Source organism: Adiantum capillus-veneris, chromosome 3, assembly GCF_014529385.1.
Source record: "Adiantum capillus-veneris isolate H3 chromosome 3, ASM1452938v2, whole genome shotgun sequence".
NCBI classification, from domain to species: Eukaryota; Viridiplantae; Streptophyta; class Polypodiopsida; order Polypodiales; family Pteridaceae; genus Adiantum; species Adiantum capillus-veneris.
In genome coordinates this window covers 82,326,557-82,347,553 of record NC_140933.1, presented here as the reverse complement: position 1 = coordinate 82,347,553, position 20,997 = coordinate 82,326,557, and the positions used below count along the sequence as shown (strand labels likewise).

Here is a 20,997-nt window from a genome sequence, read left to right as displayed (position 1 = left end):
ACCACCTTCCCCATCGTAGCCTGGTGCTCGACAACTCCCGCAGGAAAATGTGCTGCTAAAGACAGCCCTGTTTCACGAAGTACTGACAGCGCTTCCGCATGGCCTCGTGCAGAAGCTCAAAGCGTCATTCTGAACAGGCGACAATGGTCTCCCCTCCTCGTCATACCATCCCTAAAGAGCTGCAGAAGGAGGTGAAGAAGCTTATCAACCAGGCCCCTATCACCAAGAAGACAAGCTTCCCAAGGGGCTTTTCAGGAGAGAAGGTGAAGGAGCTGCTGGAGGATGCTCTCAACGAGGTCTCGGAGGTAAGCCCTTCGTCACTCTGCTTGCTTCTCAGATCAGAAAGAAACAAAAAGATCTTGAAGAAAGAGCTCTGATAGGTCTCCTAGCCGGACCCCGTCCCCCCTGTAGAGTCCCTTAGAAACTGGATTAGAAATTACTGGGGGCCTTTAGAGGCAGAAGTGGAAACGATTCAGGCGCTACCAAAAGGCCACTATCTGTTCGTCTTCAAAACTGCAGCCATGGCTTTTTCTGTGCTAAGCCATGGGAAGTGGGTCATTAGGTCTTCACCTCTGAGTCTGTTTCGCTGGCACAAAGAATTTAACCCAGAACATTTGGCTTTAGTCAATTACCCTGTCTGGGTCGAATTCCCAAACCTACCGATGCATTACCATGCTCACTTAGCTGAGATTGGGCCCCCCTTAGGTAAGGTACTAGGGGGTAGACAGAAGACTAACTATGTCCCTTCATGGCACCCCCAAGTGCTAATAGAAATGGACATCTCAAGGGATCTCCCCACTTCCATTGACATCTTTACAGACGATGGAGAACTGTTCAATCAAGAAATAACCTATAAATACTTGCCTAATGCGTGCTTTCACTCAGGGGACAAAGCCCACTATGTCAAAAACTGTCCGATTAAATTCCCCCCAGATCCTTCTTCTGAACCAGTAGAAAACAAGGAACAAGGCCCTCAAGAAGGGGCTGGCAAGTTCACCACGGTCACTCATGGGAGAGGAAAACATTCTCCTTAGAAGAAGAATAAAGGAAAACCTAGACCCAAAACTTGGCAGCCTAACAGATTTTCGGTTCTGGCTCCACTCAATGGGTTCGATGAAAAAGAGTTGCTTGAATCAGAGGTTTCCGAATCCGATGCTGAGGAATCTCTCCGTGCGGAATTAGAATCCTAGGTGAATAGAATGGACGAAGATTCCCTTATCGATCTTAATCTAGCCACCCCGCAACCTGCAGCAGTGAATAAGGAAAACATTCCCCCTCTCCAGCCCCGGCACCTATGGAGATCCAGAAAGACAACAAGAGGACTCACGAACCTGTCGGTCAGAAGAATGTAAATCCCCGGCCAACAAAGCCAAAAAAAAACAAACGGGTGCATAGATGAGAGCCGTCAATTGGAATGTCAAGGGGCTTATTGACCCACTAAATCCAAGAAATTAAAAGCCTGGGTTACTGACAATCCTGTGGACATTATATCTCTTCAAGAGATCAAGGTCACGGGTGAGGACTTGACCAGAAGACTCAACGAAATATCGCAATCTTTACAGTGGTTCTCTTCATCTCATCAAAGGGGATCTGGAGGCACCTCGATAGGGGTTCCTCACTCCTTTCTCCCTCAGGTGCCCATTGTCCTAGGAGGAGAGCACTGGGTGGCTGTTAGTATCGTGGTGCCTGTTAAATGCATCTTGGTCTTGGTGTATGCTATAAGAGCTACTGCCCAAAGAAGCAGGTTATGGGAGGAATTGTCTCAGGTGAAAGGGGACATCCTCATGATGGGTGACTTCAACATGGTTGAATCATCTCTAGACAGGTTTCTTGGTAAATGCATGGTCATCAATGGTAGCGAGAAGGCTGCATAGGACAGATTGAAAGACAGTCTTGAGATGTGGGACATGGGAGAAGAGGGATGCTTCTCCTAACAAAATGACTCGAGAGGGGAGAATGCTAGGAAAGCCCGTCTTGACCGTAGCTACATTTCTCTTCCCCTGGCTAACTCGTTCACTAGGGTCAAAAGCAAAGTCAAGTACAACTCCTGCATCTCTGATGATTATCCAGTGGTGTCCATAATCGACCAGAAAGTTGGAAAGATTCGTAAACAATGGTTTCACACCGACCCTGCCCTTTTCAAGCTCCTGATGGTTCAAGAGTCCATATGCAAGGTTTGGCATTCCAAATTTTTGTGAGTTAACAGCCCGCCGGCTGCAGCCTGGGCAGAAGCAGTCAGAGAAACACAAAAACTGCTCTCCAAATTCGGGAAGGAGGTCACTTCAATCAGGAGGAAGAGAAGGGACCAGCTTTACAGCTCCCTAAGCGAGCTTGAATCAGGGCCTCAGAATGAAACCATTCAGAACTCTATTTCCGAATTAAGCAGGAAGAGGATCTTGCCCTTAAACATGCCTCATTTTTTTTTGGGAGTGGTGGGCTAGAAAGGTAGACCGACCAACCAAAGAAATGTTCAAAATGATGAGGAGAAAACATGTTAGAGAGGCCACCCCTCTTTTCACTGACACAGATGGTACAATTCAGAAAGAAGAAGAAAACATCAGTTATACGAGAGGCCACTTTGAGCAGCTCTTCAGCCCCAAGGAGATGCTCTCTGAACCAGTCAGCCGAGCAAGGGAAATTGTGTGGAAACATAGGTGTAGAGTTATCCCTGAGACTACCAAACTGCAAGCTGACTCGCCTTTTTCTATCTCAAAAATCCAGAATGTGATAAACGCCCTAGCCCCTCATAAATCTCCGGGGGTTGATGGGCTCCCAACAGAGTTTTTTCAGATGTTCAAAGAAGTTCTTTCCCCTTTTCTTCTTCAGGTCTGGGAGGAAGCAGTCAAATTCAAAGCACTACCCTACTCCATCAACATGGGGATCATTAAACTTCTGCACAAAAAAGGTGCCAGGGAAAACCTTGCCAATTGGAGACCTCTTACTATGCTTAATACTTGCTACAAAATATTTGCTGAAGTGGTGGCAATCCGGATCACACCTGCCCTGATGAAGTGGATCTGCTCGGAACAAAAAGGGTTTAACAAAGGGAGAAGGATCATTGAGGCGGTCATATCCCTTTGAGAGGGCATTGAAAATGCTGAGAATATGGGAAGCGACTATGTATTTGTCAAGATTGACTTTGACAAAGCCTATGACCGCCTTGAATGGTCCTTTATCCTGAAAAGTCTGGAAAAAATGGGATTTGGACTTGGTCTGATCGGTTTGTTGCCACCCTATTTGGTCATGCAAGAGCAAGAGTTGCCCTCAATGGGGTCTTATCAGAAGTATTTGAACTGAATAGGTCAATTAGGCAAGGTTGCCCCCATGGCCCCTCTTTTGTTTGCAATAAGTGCTGATGGTCTTAAATGCTTAATCAAAGGAAACATTTCAGAAGGCAATATAAAGGGTGTCCCTCTTCCTAACAGTGAAAAATAGCAATGCCTCTCACAATTTGCTGAGAACACAAATGCAGTGCTGTGCAATGATGAAAGAACTCTGCTGAATTTCTGACAGGCTGTGGAGACATTTTGTCTGGCATCGGGGTCTAAAGTCAACCACAGCAAGACAGGCATTAGAGCTTCTCTATCTCCCCTCCCGGACTGGCTTACCAGCCAGGGATGCAAAATTATTCAGGATGGGGAAGTGTTTAGGTTGCTAGGTATTCCGTTTGGTTTTAAGGTCAGTCAAACAGAGATGGGAATGGGTCATGGATAGGTTTAGGTCCAAACTCGAAAGGTGGAAAGGATTTCAGTCTTCATTAGCAGGCCGAGTATTGGTGATCAATCACTTTCTTGCATCTTATATTCTCTTCTTTCTCAGTTGCTGGAGACCTCCTGAGGGACACCTAGAACAGGTAATCAAATATTGCAGGAATTTTCTTTGGGCAGGCAATCCCTTCAAAAAGGGTGCGGGTGCTGCCAAGGTCCGATGGGAGGTATGCTGCTTGCCAGTAGAGAAAGGAGGGCTGGGGGTCAAAAACTTGACCAATTGGGCATACAAAATAGCGGTTAAGTTGATCGTCCGAGCTTTGGAAGACCCGCACAACAGGAATGGGCAAGCCTCCTGTTCAGGAAACTCCACCTATTCTCACTGGTTAAATGTAAAAACTGGACAAATTTGAGTTGGGTCACTATCTTCTTCGGGCCACAAATGATTAAACCTAGGGGCTACGACCTGTTGATCTCACTATGGAGTGCATGGAACCGCTCTAGAATCAATTTGAAGGTAAATGGAAACTCTAACAGCTCCCTTGCGGTCTGGAGACTGGACTCAGTATGGTGGCCCCTTGCCCCCTAGTGTTGGGGTATAAAGCCCAATGTGGTCGCCCAGGTAAGTGGGCGGGCCGCCAGGTATGTACACATATTCTTTTGTTAAAACCTAATAAGAACTCACTATGCTCTACACATTACAGTAGAGCGAGTTCACCATATCGTCGTGCTCTTCTTCTCGCACTCTCTCTCGCGTCGCACTTCCGCTCGTACTCCTTCAACTGGTATCAGAGCTCAGATCGAGGCTCGGGGCAGCACTGCAGGAGGCTAGAGTCACCAGCTCAGATTGGAGTGAAATTCGATAGGTGAAGATATGGCCTCAGGTCATCTCGGCCACCGTTCGGCTTCGACAAAGTTCTGCGCAGGCCATTTTCGACTACGTGGTCTCGGCGGGTGCAGATCCGACTCTGCAAATTTGGGGTTTCGGCCTACGACTGCAGGTGCTAAGGATATCTGCACTTCCAGAGTGCTGATTTGTGGCTGTCTACACATCGAAGGACGGCTCGCAGTTCTTGGAGGAGTGTCACATACGACATGAGCGTATCTGCACACAGACTGTAGGCGACATCCACTAGTTCATCAGGTACCTTGTGTTTGCTGCTTGATATTCCAGATTTCATCCTGACATTGCAGGTACTTCCACATGGGATGTATTGTCAGAGATGATGTATGTCTGTTGAGGGTTTGCTGGCTGTGAGTCACGCAGCAAACAACCGTCGGAGCGGTTACAACATATAGTGGGAAATTTGTGGATGTATGACTTTGTGGGAAGTCTATGTACTGTCAGATTTACTGCAACCTTTGTTGAGGGTCGAGTGAGGTTTTATTGAGCTGGGGGATTCTCGAATGTTGAGATCCTTTCGGTGATACAGGTCTTGGAGCGATCCCTCGAGCACCCTTAGAAAGGCAGCTAGGATGTATTGACTGTGAGTTAGATAGTTGGGATTGCATGTTTGCTTTACTGCCGTTGAGGCATTGTCGCAGTCTATGCTTACAGGACAGTGACAGGACAATCAGAGACAGTACAGGTGCAGGACAGGTTTACCCACAGCTTACAGTGTTAGAGAGATAGTGGTTTTTGGAGCTGTCTTTTGGTCTGTTTTTAGTACACCAGAGCCATTTTACAAAGGAGACTCTGCCAAAATTTCTGCAGAATCTGAAGCTTTCTTGGTTCATTTGACAGGTTGATATTGGTTCAGAGGTAAGTTTACAGGGGAAACTCTGCCGAATTTTTCCCAGGAAAGTAAACTACTGTGAAGCGTAGCTATGGCTGGATCACAGGACACTGCTCTTTACAATATCAAGAAGCTGGATGGAACCAATTTCCCATTGTGGAAGAAGCAGATTTGGCACGTGTTGGTACAAAAGAAGCAGATAAAACCTATAAAGCTCAAGGGGATAAAACCAGAAGATGGACGAAGATGAATGGAACGAAATGGATGAATTGGCACTTTCTACCATTATGCTGACTTTGGCAGAAAGCGTTTACTTCAATGTAGCAGACGAGATGTCGGCTTATCAAGCATGGATAAAGCTGAGTGATCTTTATGAGAAGCAGAGTGCAGCTTCATAGTTATATTGGCTTAAGAAGCTTGTTGACTTGAAGATGAAAGAAGGGACCCCTATGTCCAATCATCTGAATGAATTCAACACCATCTACAGTCAGTTGTCAGCTCAAGGTGTCAAGTTTGATGAACCTGTTAGAGCTATGTTCCTGTTGATCACATTGCCGGAAAGTTGGGTCACTTTTCGCACACCTTTGAGTAATTCTGCACCTCCAGATGGTTTGAACATTGCAGGTGTAGAAGGAAGTCTGCTTACTGAAGAAACCAATAGAAAGACAATGGACAAAGGCAAAGGAACAGCCTTAGTTGTCAGGGGAAGGACCAAAGATAAGTACAAGGGTGGAAAGAGGAATCAGTCTCGTAGTAAGTCCAGGAGTGCTAAAGGCAAGAGTAACATAGAATGCTACTATTGTGGCAAGAAGGGTCACATGAAAAGAGACTGCAGAGAATGGAAAGCAGAAAAAGGCAAAGAGAAAACAGAAGACCATGGTGAGAAGAACAAGTCCTCAGTGAAGATTCAAGAAATAAATGTGACAAACACTGTTGCAGAGGATGACAGTCTAGTGTCAGGAGACATCTACTTCTTGAAGAATACAATGGACTCAGCTCTTCTTACAGCATCTGATGGAAATGCACTGAGTGACTGGATTATAGACTTAGGGGCATCACTTCATGTGTCTCCAAACAAGGAGTGGTTTACCTCTTATGTGACCACTAAAGATCATGTTCGGCTAGGCAATGGGCAGACATGTGAGAATCTTAGGTGTTGGAGATGTTCAATTGATGTTTAGAATGGCTCTTCTTTCCACGCTTGAAGAATGTGAGACATGTTCCCGCAATTACAAAAGCTTGATCAACACAGGTTACTTGATGGATGCTGGCTATGTCACCACTTTTGGACAGAACATGTGGAAGATATCCAAGGGTTCTATGACAGTAGCACATGGATTAAAGTGTGGAGGACTTTACATGATTTATGTATCAAATGTCTCTAAAAATGTAATCAATGTAACGAGCAGCCGGATGTTTCTTTGTGGCATAGCCGGTTAGGACATATGTCCAAGAAGGGAATGGAAATCTTGTCTCGTTCTGGTTATTTGCCTGTCTTTTCATTTAATGATTTTTAATTCTGTGAAATTGTCTGTATGGTAAGCAAACACAGCAGCCACATAAGCATAGAAGCAGTAGAAGAGATACACAGTTGGCACTTGTTCATAGTGATTTGTGTGGACCTATGCCTAACCTATCTCTAGGGGGAGCTTCTTACTTTATGACATTTATAGATGATTACTCGAGGAAAGTATGGGTTTACTTTCTCAAGCACAAGGATGAAGCGTTTAGCGTTTTCAAAACGTTTGTGACACTTGTGGAGAATCAGAGTGGCAAGAAGCTTAAATGCTTACGCACTGACAATGGTGAAGAGTATGTTTCAAAGGCCTTTCAGGACTTTTGTGAGTCAAAAGGTATAAAACGTGAACTTACTGCTCCTTACAATCCTCCTCAAAATGGTGTTGCTGAGAGGATGAATAGGACCATACAAGAGAAGGTCATAAGTATGTTGTCTAATGCACATCTGCCAAATGGGTTTTTGGCTGAAGCTGTATCAACAGCTGTTCATCTTGTAAATAGATCTCCTAGCAAGGTTTTGCAGAAGGATTCAGTGCCAGAGATGGTATGGTCAGGCAAAATGCCCTCATACTAGCATCTCAGAGTCTTTGGCTGTGAGGCATATACTCATGTTCCAAAGGAATTTAGGAAACAAACTTGAGCCAAAGAGTAGAAAGTGCATCTTTCTAGGCTATGGTAATTCTGGTGAGATGGGGTACAGACTTTGGATCCCGAATCCAGAAAGGTTGTCCGCAGCAATGATGTTCACTTTAATGAATCCAAATATCATTCTAAACCCAGAGAGGGTTGAAGAGATTAGAAGAGTTGTGTTCCAAGAAGATGGACCTGCACGTGCAAGACAAAATGTCAGGGTTGAAGAGGAGCAAGGACAGGATAGATTGGAACCACAGGTTGTGGCTGAGCCTGAGCCACCTGTTGTGCGTAGATCTGGACGTGTCACGCGACCTCCTGATAGGTTTGTTTCATCTATGAACTATGTCATGTTGACTGATTGCAATGAGCCTTCATGTTACAAGGAAGCATTGCAAATGAAGGACTCCGGGAATTGGCAATTGGCCATGTAGTCAGAGATGACAGCTCTGCATAAAAACCAGACATGGAAGCTAGTTAAATTACCACGGGGCAAAAGGGTTTACCTTGTAAATGGGTTTACAGGTATAAGATCACCGCTCATGAAAGTCAGCCAAAGTACAAAGCAAGGCTTGTTGCCAAGGGCTTTAAGCAAGAACAAGGCATTGACTTTGATGAAGTTTCTCTCCAGTGGTCAAGATGACTACATTGAGATGCTTTCTTGCATTGGTTGCCATATTAGATTTGGTGTTGCACAAAATGGATGTCAAGACAGCGTTCTTGCATGGTGATTTAGATGTGGAAATTTACATGCAGCAGAGAAGGGTTTGTTGAGAAAGGCAAGGAAGATTTGGTATGCCAGTTGTTAAAGAGTCTTTATGGCTTAAAACAATCACCGAGGGCATGGTACCATAAGTTCCACAAGTTTATGCTTTCTCAAGGCTACAAACGTAGTGAGTTCGATCACTGTCTATACACAAAGAAGGCTAAGGATGGCAGTTGGCTGATCCTTATTTTGTATGTGGATGACATGTTGATTGCTGGCAAGCACTTGGAAGAAATTTCAGCTTTGAAGTCAAAGATGGCAAATCGTTTGACATGAAAGACATGGGTGAGGCAAGTCATATACTTGGTATGCGCATTGAGAGAGATAGATCAAAAAAGTTGATTTGGTTATCTCAAACAGAGTATATTGACAAGGTTTTGCAACGTTCCAATATGGAGAAGGGAAAGGCATTGAGTGTTCCATTGCCACCATATGTGAAACTTAGCAAACAAGATTGTCCTGTGTCTGAGGAAGAACAGGCTTGAAATGGATAAGATTCCATATGCGTCTGCAGTGGGTAGTTTGATGTATGCAATGATTGCTATTCGCCCAGACATTGCATTTGCAGTGGGAGTAGTAAGTCGATACATGTCAAACCCAGGCAAAAAACATTGGGAGGCAGTGAAAGGAATATTGAGATACCTGAAAGCTACAAAGAGTATGCGTATATGCTATGGGATTCAGGAGCTAAGTGTAAAGGGTTTTACAGACTCAGATTATGCAGGTGACTTAGACAACAGAAGGTCTACGTCAGGGTATGTTTTTACATTGGCTGGTGGAGCAGTATCATGGCGTTCTAGATTACAAGATTGTGTTACTCAGTCTACTACAGAGGCTGAATATGTTGCAGCATCAGAGGCATGCAAAGAATCAATTTGGCTTAATCGACTAGTAACAGATTTGGGAATCAAAGAAGAGATGCCTGTGTTATATTGTGATAGTCAAAGTGCTATACAATTGGCTCGCAATCCAGTTTATCACTCAAAGACAAAGCATGTGGATGTGAAGTATCATTTCATCAGGGAAATGCTCGAGGATAAGCAACTTCAGCTTGTCAAAGTTCACACCACAGAAAATCCTGCTGATCTACTTACAAAAGGACTTCCCTCAGAGAGCTTTGCGCATTTTCGCAAGCAGTTAGGTGTAGGGTAGTACATCACTTCTCTACATCTCTTGTATATTAGCTTGTATAGTAGCTTCTCTCACACTTAAAGTACCACATTGGACTTTAAGTGGGAGGTTGTTGGGGTATAAAGCCCAATGTGGTCGCCCAGGTAAGTGGGCGGGCCGCCAGGTATGTACACATATTCTTTTGTTAAAACCTAATAAGAACTCACTATGCTCTACACATTACAGTAGAGCGAGTTCACCATATCGTCGTGCTCTTCTTCTCGCACTCTCTCTCGCGTCGCACTTCCGCTCGTACTCCTTCACCTAGCGGCCATCAATGAAAGACACAAAAAAATGCCCTTCGTTGTCACAGAAAAGGAATCTCTTCCTTGGGAGATCTATGGAACTCTAACCTTCAGAAATGGAAAACTAGAGAAGACCTACTTGTCCTCTTCCCTCTCCAACCCTGGGAACTCAACCTTATCATGATTAGAATTGCTCTGTTCCGGTGGAAAACTGCTGGAAAGTGTCGCTCAAAGACTCAGTCCATCTAAATGCATTTAGTTGGAAAGGGGGCTTCAAGCTCCAACATCCCAGATAGCGGGAAAGACATTAACCACCTTTACACCTCACCCTCAACAGACGATGGAATGTAAGCCTGGACTGCAGGCAATGGGGGTTCAAGTTCAAAAAACTTTGGGACAAAAACATACAACCGAAAAAGTCAGTGCTGATGTGGCTCATTCAACATAAAGAAATTTGGACAGGGGGGAGAAAATGCAGAAAGCAGGCATCTCGGCAGGGATTTGCTCAAGATGTAAAAGAAGTGTGGAGTCGGTGGTCCATTTGTTTATGACCTGTCCCCAATCAACACGATTCTAGTACCTCTTAACTCTGTTTTGACCACTCAAGTCTCTTGGAAACAACTTTTGCTAGGTGACTCCATAGGCATATTAACCACCTACTGGAATAGTACTAGGGCTGAATTTCTTTGGATCATCTGCATTAGGAGAAATATGAACCTTGCATGGGCCTTGTAAGGAATCCTAATTTTTAGGGATTAAGGCTAATGTTGTGTGGGGTTTAGAGGGCAAGGGCATTGAAGAAGGTAGTTTTGAGTAGGCTTTTCTAGCCTTTTTTTTAGACAAATGTAGGATGTGGACCTAAAGGGTTGCTTTCTCTCTCTAGCTTTTTTTAAAGTGAAGGAAGCATAGGGGTGTGTCCACATCAGCAATTCCGTGGGTCAAAAAGAGTCAAAATTTGACTTTTTTTAAAAATATTTATTTTATTTTTTTTTACTTAAAACTCCCTCCCAACATATATACATATCCAAAAATCATTTTTTGACCCATTTTTTAACCCCACAAGCTTAGAAAGTCCATTTTTTCAAAAATCTTTTCCCCCAAAAAGTAATAAACATTTTGTTCTCTCATCCTCCTCCCTCCTCCCTCCTCTCCCCTCTCCCTCTCCTCTCCCTCTCTGCCCCTACCTTCCTCCTCCTCCCCAATCTCTCCCTCCCCTCCCTCCCTCCTTCTCTCCTTCCATCCTGCTCGGCCTCTCTACCCTTCCCCCTCTATCTTTTCATCATTTGCTTCCTCATGCAACAGCTTCCATGGTGCTCACGGACATCACAAATGGTTTGCTTCCACCACCACGTACTCCGCACACCAAAAGCATACATATTCGCTTACCCACGGCATTTGCACCGAAGACCACTAGTGAAGGTGATCAAAGGTCATCACAGGAACGTCGCACCGCTTGTGAGACCAATGTTGACATTTGGGTGGATGGCCATTTGTACCCTTACGATCCTATAAGCCGCTTCCATCCACCGTTTAATAGCCTTTCCACATTTCTTCAATTTCTTGGGAGGGGAGAAGCAGGCTTGTTAGGCTATTGCAAGCGGCTGTGTATGGGTGCAGGTGCTTCTTTGCATATGTGGATGCACGAATGTCAAGCTCTTCACCTCAAGACGACGGCATTACAAGAGAGTGTTGCCTCTTCGGAGAGGGTAGTTAAAAGTCTTGAACAACAAATGCAAGAAAAGGAGTCCCACATCCAGAAGCTTACCAACACCATCACATACTTGAAAGAAACACCCCTTGGTGCAAGGGAACGCAAACGCCCGTATTCATCCATTGAAACTCTTGCACATTCCGGAGGAGCACGCAAACGACGAGTTACAGCCACAAGGTGATTTGGTCTTTACTTGCATGCTGCATTCTTACTTCACACTATTTTCTAACATTTATGTTTATTTGTTGCTAGAAACTTCATCTAGGAGGCATGCGGTGGAACAAGCCAAGATAATCGAGTCAACCTTCTCACTAGTTGTCTCAATACAGAGGACGTTATTTCTATCTTACAATCACCTGGAGGTAAGCACATTAAGGATGCAGTCACCAAGGACCTTATGCGTAAATTAAGAAATGTGGTTAATGATGATGACGTTCAACAAGCTTGTGATGAGGCTGGAATCAGCACCAAAGCCTATCAGGCTATTTTTCAACTCCTAAAGGATGCCCTCAAAGAACATGGCATTGTGGAAAACCTATTTCCCGTTCCTCACAAGGTCAAGCTCGCAAAGAAGGCCACAAACGAAGATGTGTTCTCCCGCATTGGGACATACCTACACATTGAGGACACAATGCCAACTTCCCTTTATGCTTCGTGCGCAACAAAGACAAGGGGAAAAGGTAAGAAACAATCCATAAGACCTTCGAATAAGGGCTTTCCTTACACAATGTGGAACAATATTTTCGTGGATCTTAGAAGGCTTCAAGAAGCCATGCTTAGATTTTACGAGTTACCTGAAGAAGGTGACACACTTTACTTTTTTCTTTGGTATTATTTTTTCATAGAAGCTGAAGTTTAAGGTCTTAGCACTATTTATTTTGTAGTGCTTGGCACAAAAGTCGCTTTTGTGCTGAAACTCGATGAGTGTCAAATAGTGAAAGGCCGAAGGTTAGAGAGGCTAAGTGTCACTCTAATGAACGAGGCCCTTCTGCAAACCAAGCGAAGGGATTCAGTCGAGCCATATCCCACCCTATCTTTTAGCGTGCAATCAGAGAAAGACATTTGGTGGTTGGGTGCTATTGAGGTGCCCAAAGAGACCAATGGAGTACTTTCGTGGATTTTTGAGAGAACTCCATGGATCACAGAAGTAATACACTCCCAAATTGCAGGTCAGAAGTTGGAGATTGAGGGCTTTGGTAGTTATGATGTGGAGTGGCACTTAGGTGGGGATTTGAAGACCATAAAGTGTTTGCTTGGCTGCAAACAAGGGGCTTCTTCTCTCATGCCTTGTCCATTTTGCACTCGAGGGTACAAACCTAATGGACAAAAATCACATAAGAGCACTGCAAAGGCCAGTTACATGCTTCCATGGCAAGGGCATGGAGAACAAGGGTTAGATTGTCATGATGTCGGAGATGAAGGTAGAGAATGGGAAGCGTCTATTCTGAGATGTCCCATGCTCAATGCCCCAGACCGTGATCAAAAGGACCACACTTGGAATCCAATCTTTCGATTTCCTCTATCGAATGTACATTTTTGTACATTACACGCATTCATGCGTATTTTTGATAGGCTATTGAAGCTCCACATTGACTATGCTTTCACAATGAAACCGTTGGAAAAGTCCCAGGAAGCGATCGAAAGAGTGGAGGTACTCTTGAATTCCATTGGCTGTCACGGTGGAAATGTGTCTATAGTTGCTGCAAAGAACACAGGGGAGGCCCATGAAATTGCTCAACAAGTGTCAATGAGTGGACAAAAAGCTAGACACTTTTTGAAGAAAGTTTCCCAAGGAAAGCCAAGTCGATATGATGCTCAAAGCAGCTCCAACCAGCAGGCAGGTAACCTTTGGGAGCTTTGGAAGGAGTTATGCAAAGCTACTACTGACAATGATTCAAATGGCGAGCTTGCAAACAAGCACAAGCAAGTTTGGGCCCATTTTGATAAAATGGTCAAGCTTATGAGCCTTAACAGCACAACAGAAGAACAACGGCAATCATTTCAAGAAGCTTTGGCGGATTTTACCAAGGTCTTCACCCTTTCTTGGTGAAAATAAAATAACACACATTACATGGTAAGTCATTCATGGTGTATTCATTACAAGGGATTGTTTTTATTTACTAATGTGGATCGTTTGCTCATGTGAACAGCATATCTTGTTTGCGCATGGTGCATTTTTTATGCACAAGTATGGATCGCTTGAAATTTTTAGCACTCAAGGCATGGAGAAGTCCCATTATCGAGCAAGGGGAGTGTACTTCAAAAATACTCGACATGGTGGTGGAATGGTGCAATCCAATTATTTGGAGGAGATGTTCAACTGGTTTTTTCGCACAACATTTGCTCGTAAGCTCACAATGGACGTGCGCGACAATCCAAGATTGCTATTGAAGTGCGCAAATGGAGTCGTCAAGAGCATAGCAACAAGTGGCAAATGTCGCAAGGTCCCACCAAGCATGCTGCATGGCGGCGATGTAGAGTGCGACAAGGATCAAAGTGGATACTGCGCGAGTCACTAAACGTGAACGTAGGGTCCAACTCTTAGCGACATGTTTATTTAAAAAATAATACTTCTTTTAAAAAAATTAGTGTGAACAGGGCCCTTTTTAAAGGGGCCTTATAAATATTGCATGCTCTCATAAATCACTCATTTCTTAAGAACAGGTGAGCTCTTACCAACGAAATGGCGCGCACCAAACAAACCGCGAAAGAGCATCCGCCTGCCAACAAAAACACCCTCCAAGGATGTGAGAAGCCGTCATGGCTTAAAGGCACAAGAAAACGGCCACGAACACCTGGCCGTTCCAGGAACTCTTCTGGTAGTGGGCATGGTGGTAGGGCACGAGAGTCATCAAGGACTGTTGAATCTCCACCTCCTCAAGATATAACACCTAGAAAGAGAATGAAGCAACGTGCCCAGCGCTGGAGAGAAGCAGAGGGCCAGCAAACATCAGAGTCCGATAGGGAGCAGCCGTCGCGCCCCCAATCACAAGCAAGACCATCCAGGACTCGGGTGGTCAATACAGACACCGAATCAGAGAGTGAGCCACCATGGCTGCGAGAAAAAATACCGCGCACACACCGGGTGGCCGTTGGGGGGAAGACATTGCCTCAAGGCAAGGGAGCTCTCCCCACACGACAAGATCGGCAACCAAGGGAAGAGGAAGAATCAGAACAGGCTGCAGAACCAGCCCCTAAGCATGTAAACAGACGCAAGTCTAAGTTTTTCAAGAAGCCTTCACGCCGCCCGCCAACAAATGTGCAAGTGCCCCCAAGACAACCGCAGCGGCGCCGAAAAATAGCAAGGGCATTTACAAAAATCTGCCACTACCAGAAGACGACGGAGCTCTTGATTCGACGCGCCCCCTTTGCTCGCACTGTGAAGGAAGTGCTTCAAAGCTATGGAAATCAGTACAGAATGAAAGCAATAGCGCTAGAGGCTATTCAAGAAGCTACAGAGGCCCACATCATTTCAGTGTTGGAAGATACCAACCTATGTGCCATTCATGCAAAGCGAGTGACAATACAGCCAAAAGATATGCAGCTTGCACGACGATTGCGACGAGACTTCGAGCATTAGTCGAAGTTACCCCTCTTTTTGTATTGCACACCCTTATCTTTGTAATGATTTGACTTTCCAATGACAATATGATCAACAGTTGTGTCTACTCATTCTATTATCTTTGTAATTTCAAGTTCTGTATGTAATAGTAGTCAATTTCAGTAAATTTGTGTATTTTAAGCACCCTTAGGGGTAGATAAGCCTACAAGGGGCAGAAAAAGGCCTGGCCACAAGGGCGCGCAAATGGCCCATCCAAAATTGATGGATGGGCTATTTGCGCGCCCTTGTGGCCAGGCCTTTTTCTGCCCCTTGTAGGCTTATCTACCCCCAAGGGTACTTAAAATAACCAAATTTACTAAAACCTATTGGTTTTGCATCAATATTTTATATGGATCCTTATGGACACCTTTTTTTGGTCATTTCAAGCTTTGAATTCCCTATAGGATATCAAAACAAATAACATATTGTGAAACCAAGTGTCCAATGTAATTTGACTTTTTGGCGCAAGGGTGTAGTAGGTAGAGCTAAAGCAAGTGATAGTTTGCTGGAAACTTTATTTCATAATTGATTTGAGCTTTTCTAGTGTCCTTGAGTGTGAACATATACTGGAATTGCCATAAAAAGGTTGCATTTAAATGAATGATGCAAAACCAATCCATTGCAATAAATTTGTGCTTTTTAAGTACCCTAGGGGGTAGATTGGCCTATAAGGGGCAAAAAAATGCCTGGCCACAAGGGCGCGCAAATGGCTCATCCAAAACTGATGGATGGGCCATTTGCGCGCCCTTGTGGCCAGGCCTTTTTCTGCCCCTTGTAGGCTTATCTACCCCCAAGGGTACTTAAAATAACCAAATTTACTAAAACCTATTGGTTTTGCATCAATATTTTATATGGATCCTTATGGACACCTTTTTTTGGTCATTTCAAGCTTTGAATTCCTTATAGGATATCAAAACAAATAACATATTGTGAAACCAAGTGTCCAATGTAATTTGACTTTTTGGCGCAAGGGTGTAGTAGGTAGAGCTAAAGCAAGTGATAGTTTGCTGGAAACTTCATTTCATAATTGATTTGAGCTTTTCTAGTGTTTTGAGTGTGAACATATACTGGAATTGCCATAAAAAGGTTGCATTTAAATGAATGATGCAAAACCAATCCATTGCAATAAATTTGTGCTTTTTAAGTACCCTAGGGGGTAGATTGGCCTATAAGGGGCAAAAAAATGCCTGGCCACAAGGGCACGCAAATGGCCCATCCAAAACTGATGGATGGGCCATTTGCGCGCCCTTGTGGCCATGCATTTTTTGCCCCTTATAGGCTAATCTAACCCCCTAGGGTACTTAAAAATCACAATTATACTCAAATTGACTGCAATTACATACCATGAAATAACAAAGTCAAAAAACAATTCATATCACCAATTGAAACAATTTTCAAGATTGACAAATCAGATTGAAAAGAAGTTGCAATATAGAGAGACAATTTCAAATATTTTTTATTCCTTCTAGCACGGTGATTTTACATCATGTATCTGAGGCGTTCAGAATTTTTTTGACCATTTCCTGGCGCCAATTTTGCGTGTAAGGCAACTCCCCAGTCAAGAGGGACTGCGCTATGGCATTTGGGTCAATTGAGCCAATGGAAGCATGTATCCCTATCTGGGCAAGAACTTTACCACGAAAGCCAGTGCCAAACGCTGTGCATACAAGGGATCTACGCACTAGGAACACTTGATGCGCAGATTGAGCAATGGTACTCAAACACAAAAACTTGCTCAAAGCTTTTAACGACCGAGTCATAAAATGGGCTTGGGGAGTAAATTCATTATGGATAATGGCCACATCGCCAGGGGGGAGTTGTCCGAGGTAATGCGCAAGGGAAGCTTGAGGTCCAAAGCCCGTCCGCTTGCCACCCGTCCTTGCAGCAAAATCATCAACCTCCACAACATCCTGTCATAAACCGATGAAGGTTGAGAAAAAAGACACAAAGGATAAAATAGTAACATGAAAATTAGGATACAGTTTACCTCCTTCTCCTTGTCATCCTCCTCCCTGTTGCCCTTTGCATCCAAGTCAATGGTCCCATGCACCACATATACAAGCTTTGGATCATCAGATGGGAGGTTGCATAATGGCATAGGCATCCTAGCAGCCTCAACCTTGGCTTGCGTGGCTTGGAAATCTTCATCAGCCACGTGCAACTACTCTGCTGCCAGGACCTCCGCACATACAACTGCAATAGTGTCAGCAACAGAGTCCCCATCTGGCAAGAGCTTGCTTTCTAGGGCATCTGGCGTATTGTCTAAGGGACATTTGCTGCTGTTGCATAGCACGCTCAAGCATTCATCCATGCGCAGGCCAAATGCTTTTTCCAAATCATGTAGGAACACAAACTCCTCCCCATCCACTAACACTGAGGAGAAGCGGCTAATTTCTACCTCTGGGATAGCCACATCCGTCAGTGGTAGTGGCACTGGAGTGTCACTAGGGCCAGCCGCAACTATGGATTTCTCAACCACTTCCTCAAGACCCCTAAGGTACTCGAGCTGGTGTGCTTTTCCTTCCACTGCAGGGTTCATGGGGATAACCTGCTGCTCCTTGGTGTCCTTGATAAAGGACCCAACTTGAAGGTGTGGTAAGCGGAGCTCCTCCAAATCAGGTTCCTCGCTCACCAAGAAGATAAATGTTGCGAGCCGAGAAAGGTACTCCACCCCCAACTTGCGCTTCTTGAGCGCTGACACCCCAGGGGCTTGCTCGTCTAAGTAATGGCCTGCATTGGTTGCAATTTCTTGGAATCGTTGCAACCGCTTGGCGAATGGGCGATCACCTTTGTGTATATAGCGCAAAAGATCGCAAGGCACCCAGATCCCTGCATGTGGGGAGATAGATACAGAATATTTTATGATATGCTCCTCCATGAACGCAGAAATCTCCTCAAATGCATCCATGTGAAGGGCAACTGTGGCGTTAAGGTCAGGGAGACGAGTAAAAAAGGTGTGGAGGTCCAACTTCCCTTTGTATTTGGTGTCCTCGAGGAAGAGGATGAAGCGTGACAAAGGGGTGGATGTGGGTACAGATGCAGAGGCTGTGGCAGCATCCATGTTTAGCCTGGGGTGTGGATAGAGAGTGGAGGAGCTCAGGAGTTGCAAAAGTGAAAATAGTGAATGAGTTAGGTGGACCCCCTTTTATAATGTACCCTTTTTTAAGACATTAAAAAAAAAGGCACTTTCACCACAAAAATGATTTCTCATCCCAATGCAAAAAATTATATTCAAAGGCATGATTTGCCGAAGCAAATCATGTTGATTACAGCGGGGATCAATATGAAAATTGCAAGAGTTACAAAGTTATAAGATCGATAGCATAGTTCCATCTATCCCCCAGTCCTCCTCGACCTTCAATTTGTCTTCCATTCTCTTCCCAATCTGCGGACATTCATTACAATAAGCATCTAATGATCGACAAACCATGATGTATTGAAAATGTGGTGGAAGGATTCTCACCTTGTGACCTTGTAAACGAAATTGTGCTTGTTGAAGGGCCTCAAAACCCATAATAACCAAATGTTCTCGAACATTACTGAGACTCCAATGCTTGTTCACTTGGACTGCCTCCAAAGCATTGTTGGGCATCTTCACTGCAATGTCAAAGCTTGCAATAGCGCCGTCTACACTCTGTAAGGGAGTCCACACTCCAAGCTTGCACATCCAACGATCATAGTGAAATCGTATGTACAAGGAGGTGCGGGATTTCAAATAGCGCATTCCAATACCTGAAGCTCCAACCTTACAACGGTACCACTCCCCGTTGTGCATGCGCTCCACAAAACCCCAGTCCTCTTCTAAAAGCCTTCCTAATTCCTCGTAATGCGCATCTTTACATACAAGCATTGTGGTAGTCTCTACAAATCCAAACTCTTTAAAAATGTGCACAAAACAATGAATAGGCAAACACCAGCTCAAGCCCACAGACCTAGAAGCTTTAGAGTATTTCAAAGAGTTTTGGACATCCATTATCATCTTTTGCTTGAAAGATGCTACCGACCACAAATCTGGGACCGGCCACTCCATACTTAATAAGGAAGTTACTTTGATGGGTTCAAGCGTTCCAAATGCTTGTGTAGAAGTAGGGACAATATAGGAGTGAGAATAGAAGAAAATCCTTCTTTGAACCAGTTTGGTTGGGCAAAGATGCGGGAACATTATTGCTCCAATATCCGCATGTATAGCATTGAATGTGCTGGAGAGAGTATGTAGTGTCTGCTCCTCCACCAACGTGGATGGAAATATGACTATAAATGCATGACAAATGTTAAGTATGAATCCATAATAACATTACACTGTGATTTCACACCTAGCTTTGTATTCTCAAAACATGTACTTACAATGTGTTGGAAATCGAGGTGGTTGTTGCAAGTGCATGGTTGACATTGAGAAAACATGTTGCACAATGGCTATGGTCCCCTTGTCTTTGCGGTTCTTGAAGCCAAGGAGCTTTCCTTTCCAATGAAGATCCAAGTTTGCACGATTCCGCACACGATGAGGGCCAACAACAGATGGTTGCATGTATACCCAAGCACCTTTGGTGAACTCTTGTGGCACCCACTCATCATGTACACCTCTAGTGTTGTGGCATGCAAGTGCTGTGACCTCATCCTTTGGTCGCCTTTGCGAAGTAGAGTTGGCCATGGTTGAGCAAAGCAAACTAGGAGGAGGAGAAGAACCTTGCTTGTTGCTACAATGTAGGTGTGATAAAGTGATATGAGAAAATGGTCAACCCTTGTGGCAATGGGAGGAGAAGGTGGACAACCCTTGCTTGGTGTGGCACTGGGAGGAGAAGGTGGATAAGCATTGCTTGGTGTGGCAATGGAAGGTGGTAGGGGAGGAGAGAGGAGCTTCCTTGCTGCAGCAATGGAGATGGTGTAAAGAGAGAGAGAGTGTTGGAGTAGAGGATGAGTGTGATGGTTGCAACCAAGGAGGGGTTGGAAAAGGGGTTCTAGAGAGAGAAAATCCCTTTTTGCCTAATAACTAATTTTGGGGGAGCTCTGGATAGCAAAAAAAGAGTTTTTAAAAGTTTTAAAAAAATTTTGAATTTTAGGGTTTTTGGATGCACGTTTTGACTTTTTGAGATCAAAAAATGCTTTTTTGACCATAAAATAGTTTTAGGGAGGTTTATGAAATTTGAGTTTTGAAATGTTTGAAAAATTTCAAATTTTTGGGATTTTTTCAAAACCGGATAAAAAAGGAGGGAAGTTGGAGGTTCCATATGCCCCCCCCCCCCCCACCCCACCTTCTCACTAGGTAAGAGCCCATTTAAAATGTGTAAGACTACTTTGTCCCCCTACATTCTTGAGGGCATAGAGTGTGTCCACCACCCTCTTCTCATTGGCTGGCCTCTAATTAACCTTAATCCCAAAGGGCCCCTAGAGGGTTCATATTTTTCCTAATGGGAAACTGAGAAACTGCTTTGTGTTTGAAGAGGCTTACCAGGCTCCAAGCCTGAGAGTACTTTTTATGGATTTTAATTTGCAGGTCTACAAGCTGAAAATTACCCTGTCCAACACCTACTACATTCGGAATAGGATCAATGAAGATGCAGCAAAGACTCTGCTGGGATTATCGGATGATGAGCAAGATCTGCCGCTGACCGATTGGAAGAGAAAAGAAATTCAAAACATGACAGCGTTTAACATGCAAGCTATTGCAGAAACCTATGAAGCAATCTCTCAAGCTAAAGCCTTCATGGAAAAGCTATCTAATCAGATCGAGTCACTGCGGGCATATGGGGTGGCATAGGGGAATTTATGATGAACTTATGTCAAGAATGCTCATACTTATGGATCTCGTTGTTATGTAGGATGGTATGTAATGGGGTATGTAATGTGGGAGAGTCTCCCGTCTCAGTCATCGTACTCAGTTCTGGTTCAATTGTAACTTTTGCTCCCTCTTTTGGA

General features: G+C 44.3%; 1 protein-coding gene across 1 annotated transcript; it reads left to right on the top strand.

Moving 5' to 3' along the window:
- Positions 1–98: 98 nt before the first annotated feature.
- On the top strand, positions 99–20,839 carry LOC147461193 (uncharacterized). Its single transcript, XM_086505050.1, has 2 exons — positions 99–305; positions 20,576–20,839. Exons 1-2 carry the CDS (start codon positions 99–101, stop codon positions 20,837–20,839), a joined length of 471 nt encoding a protein of 156 aa, XP_086361176.1.
- Positions 20,840–20,997: the final 158 nt, after the last annotated feature.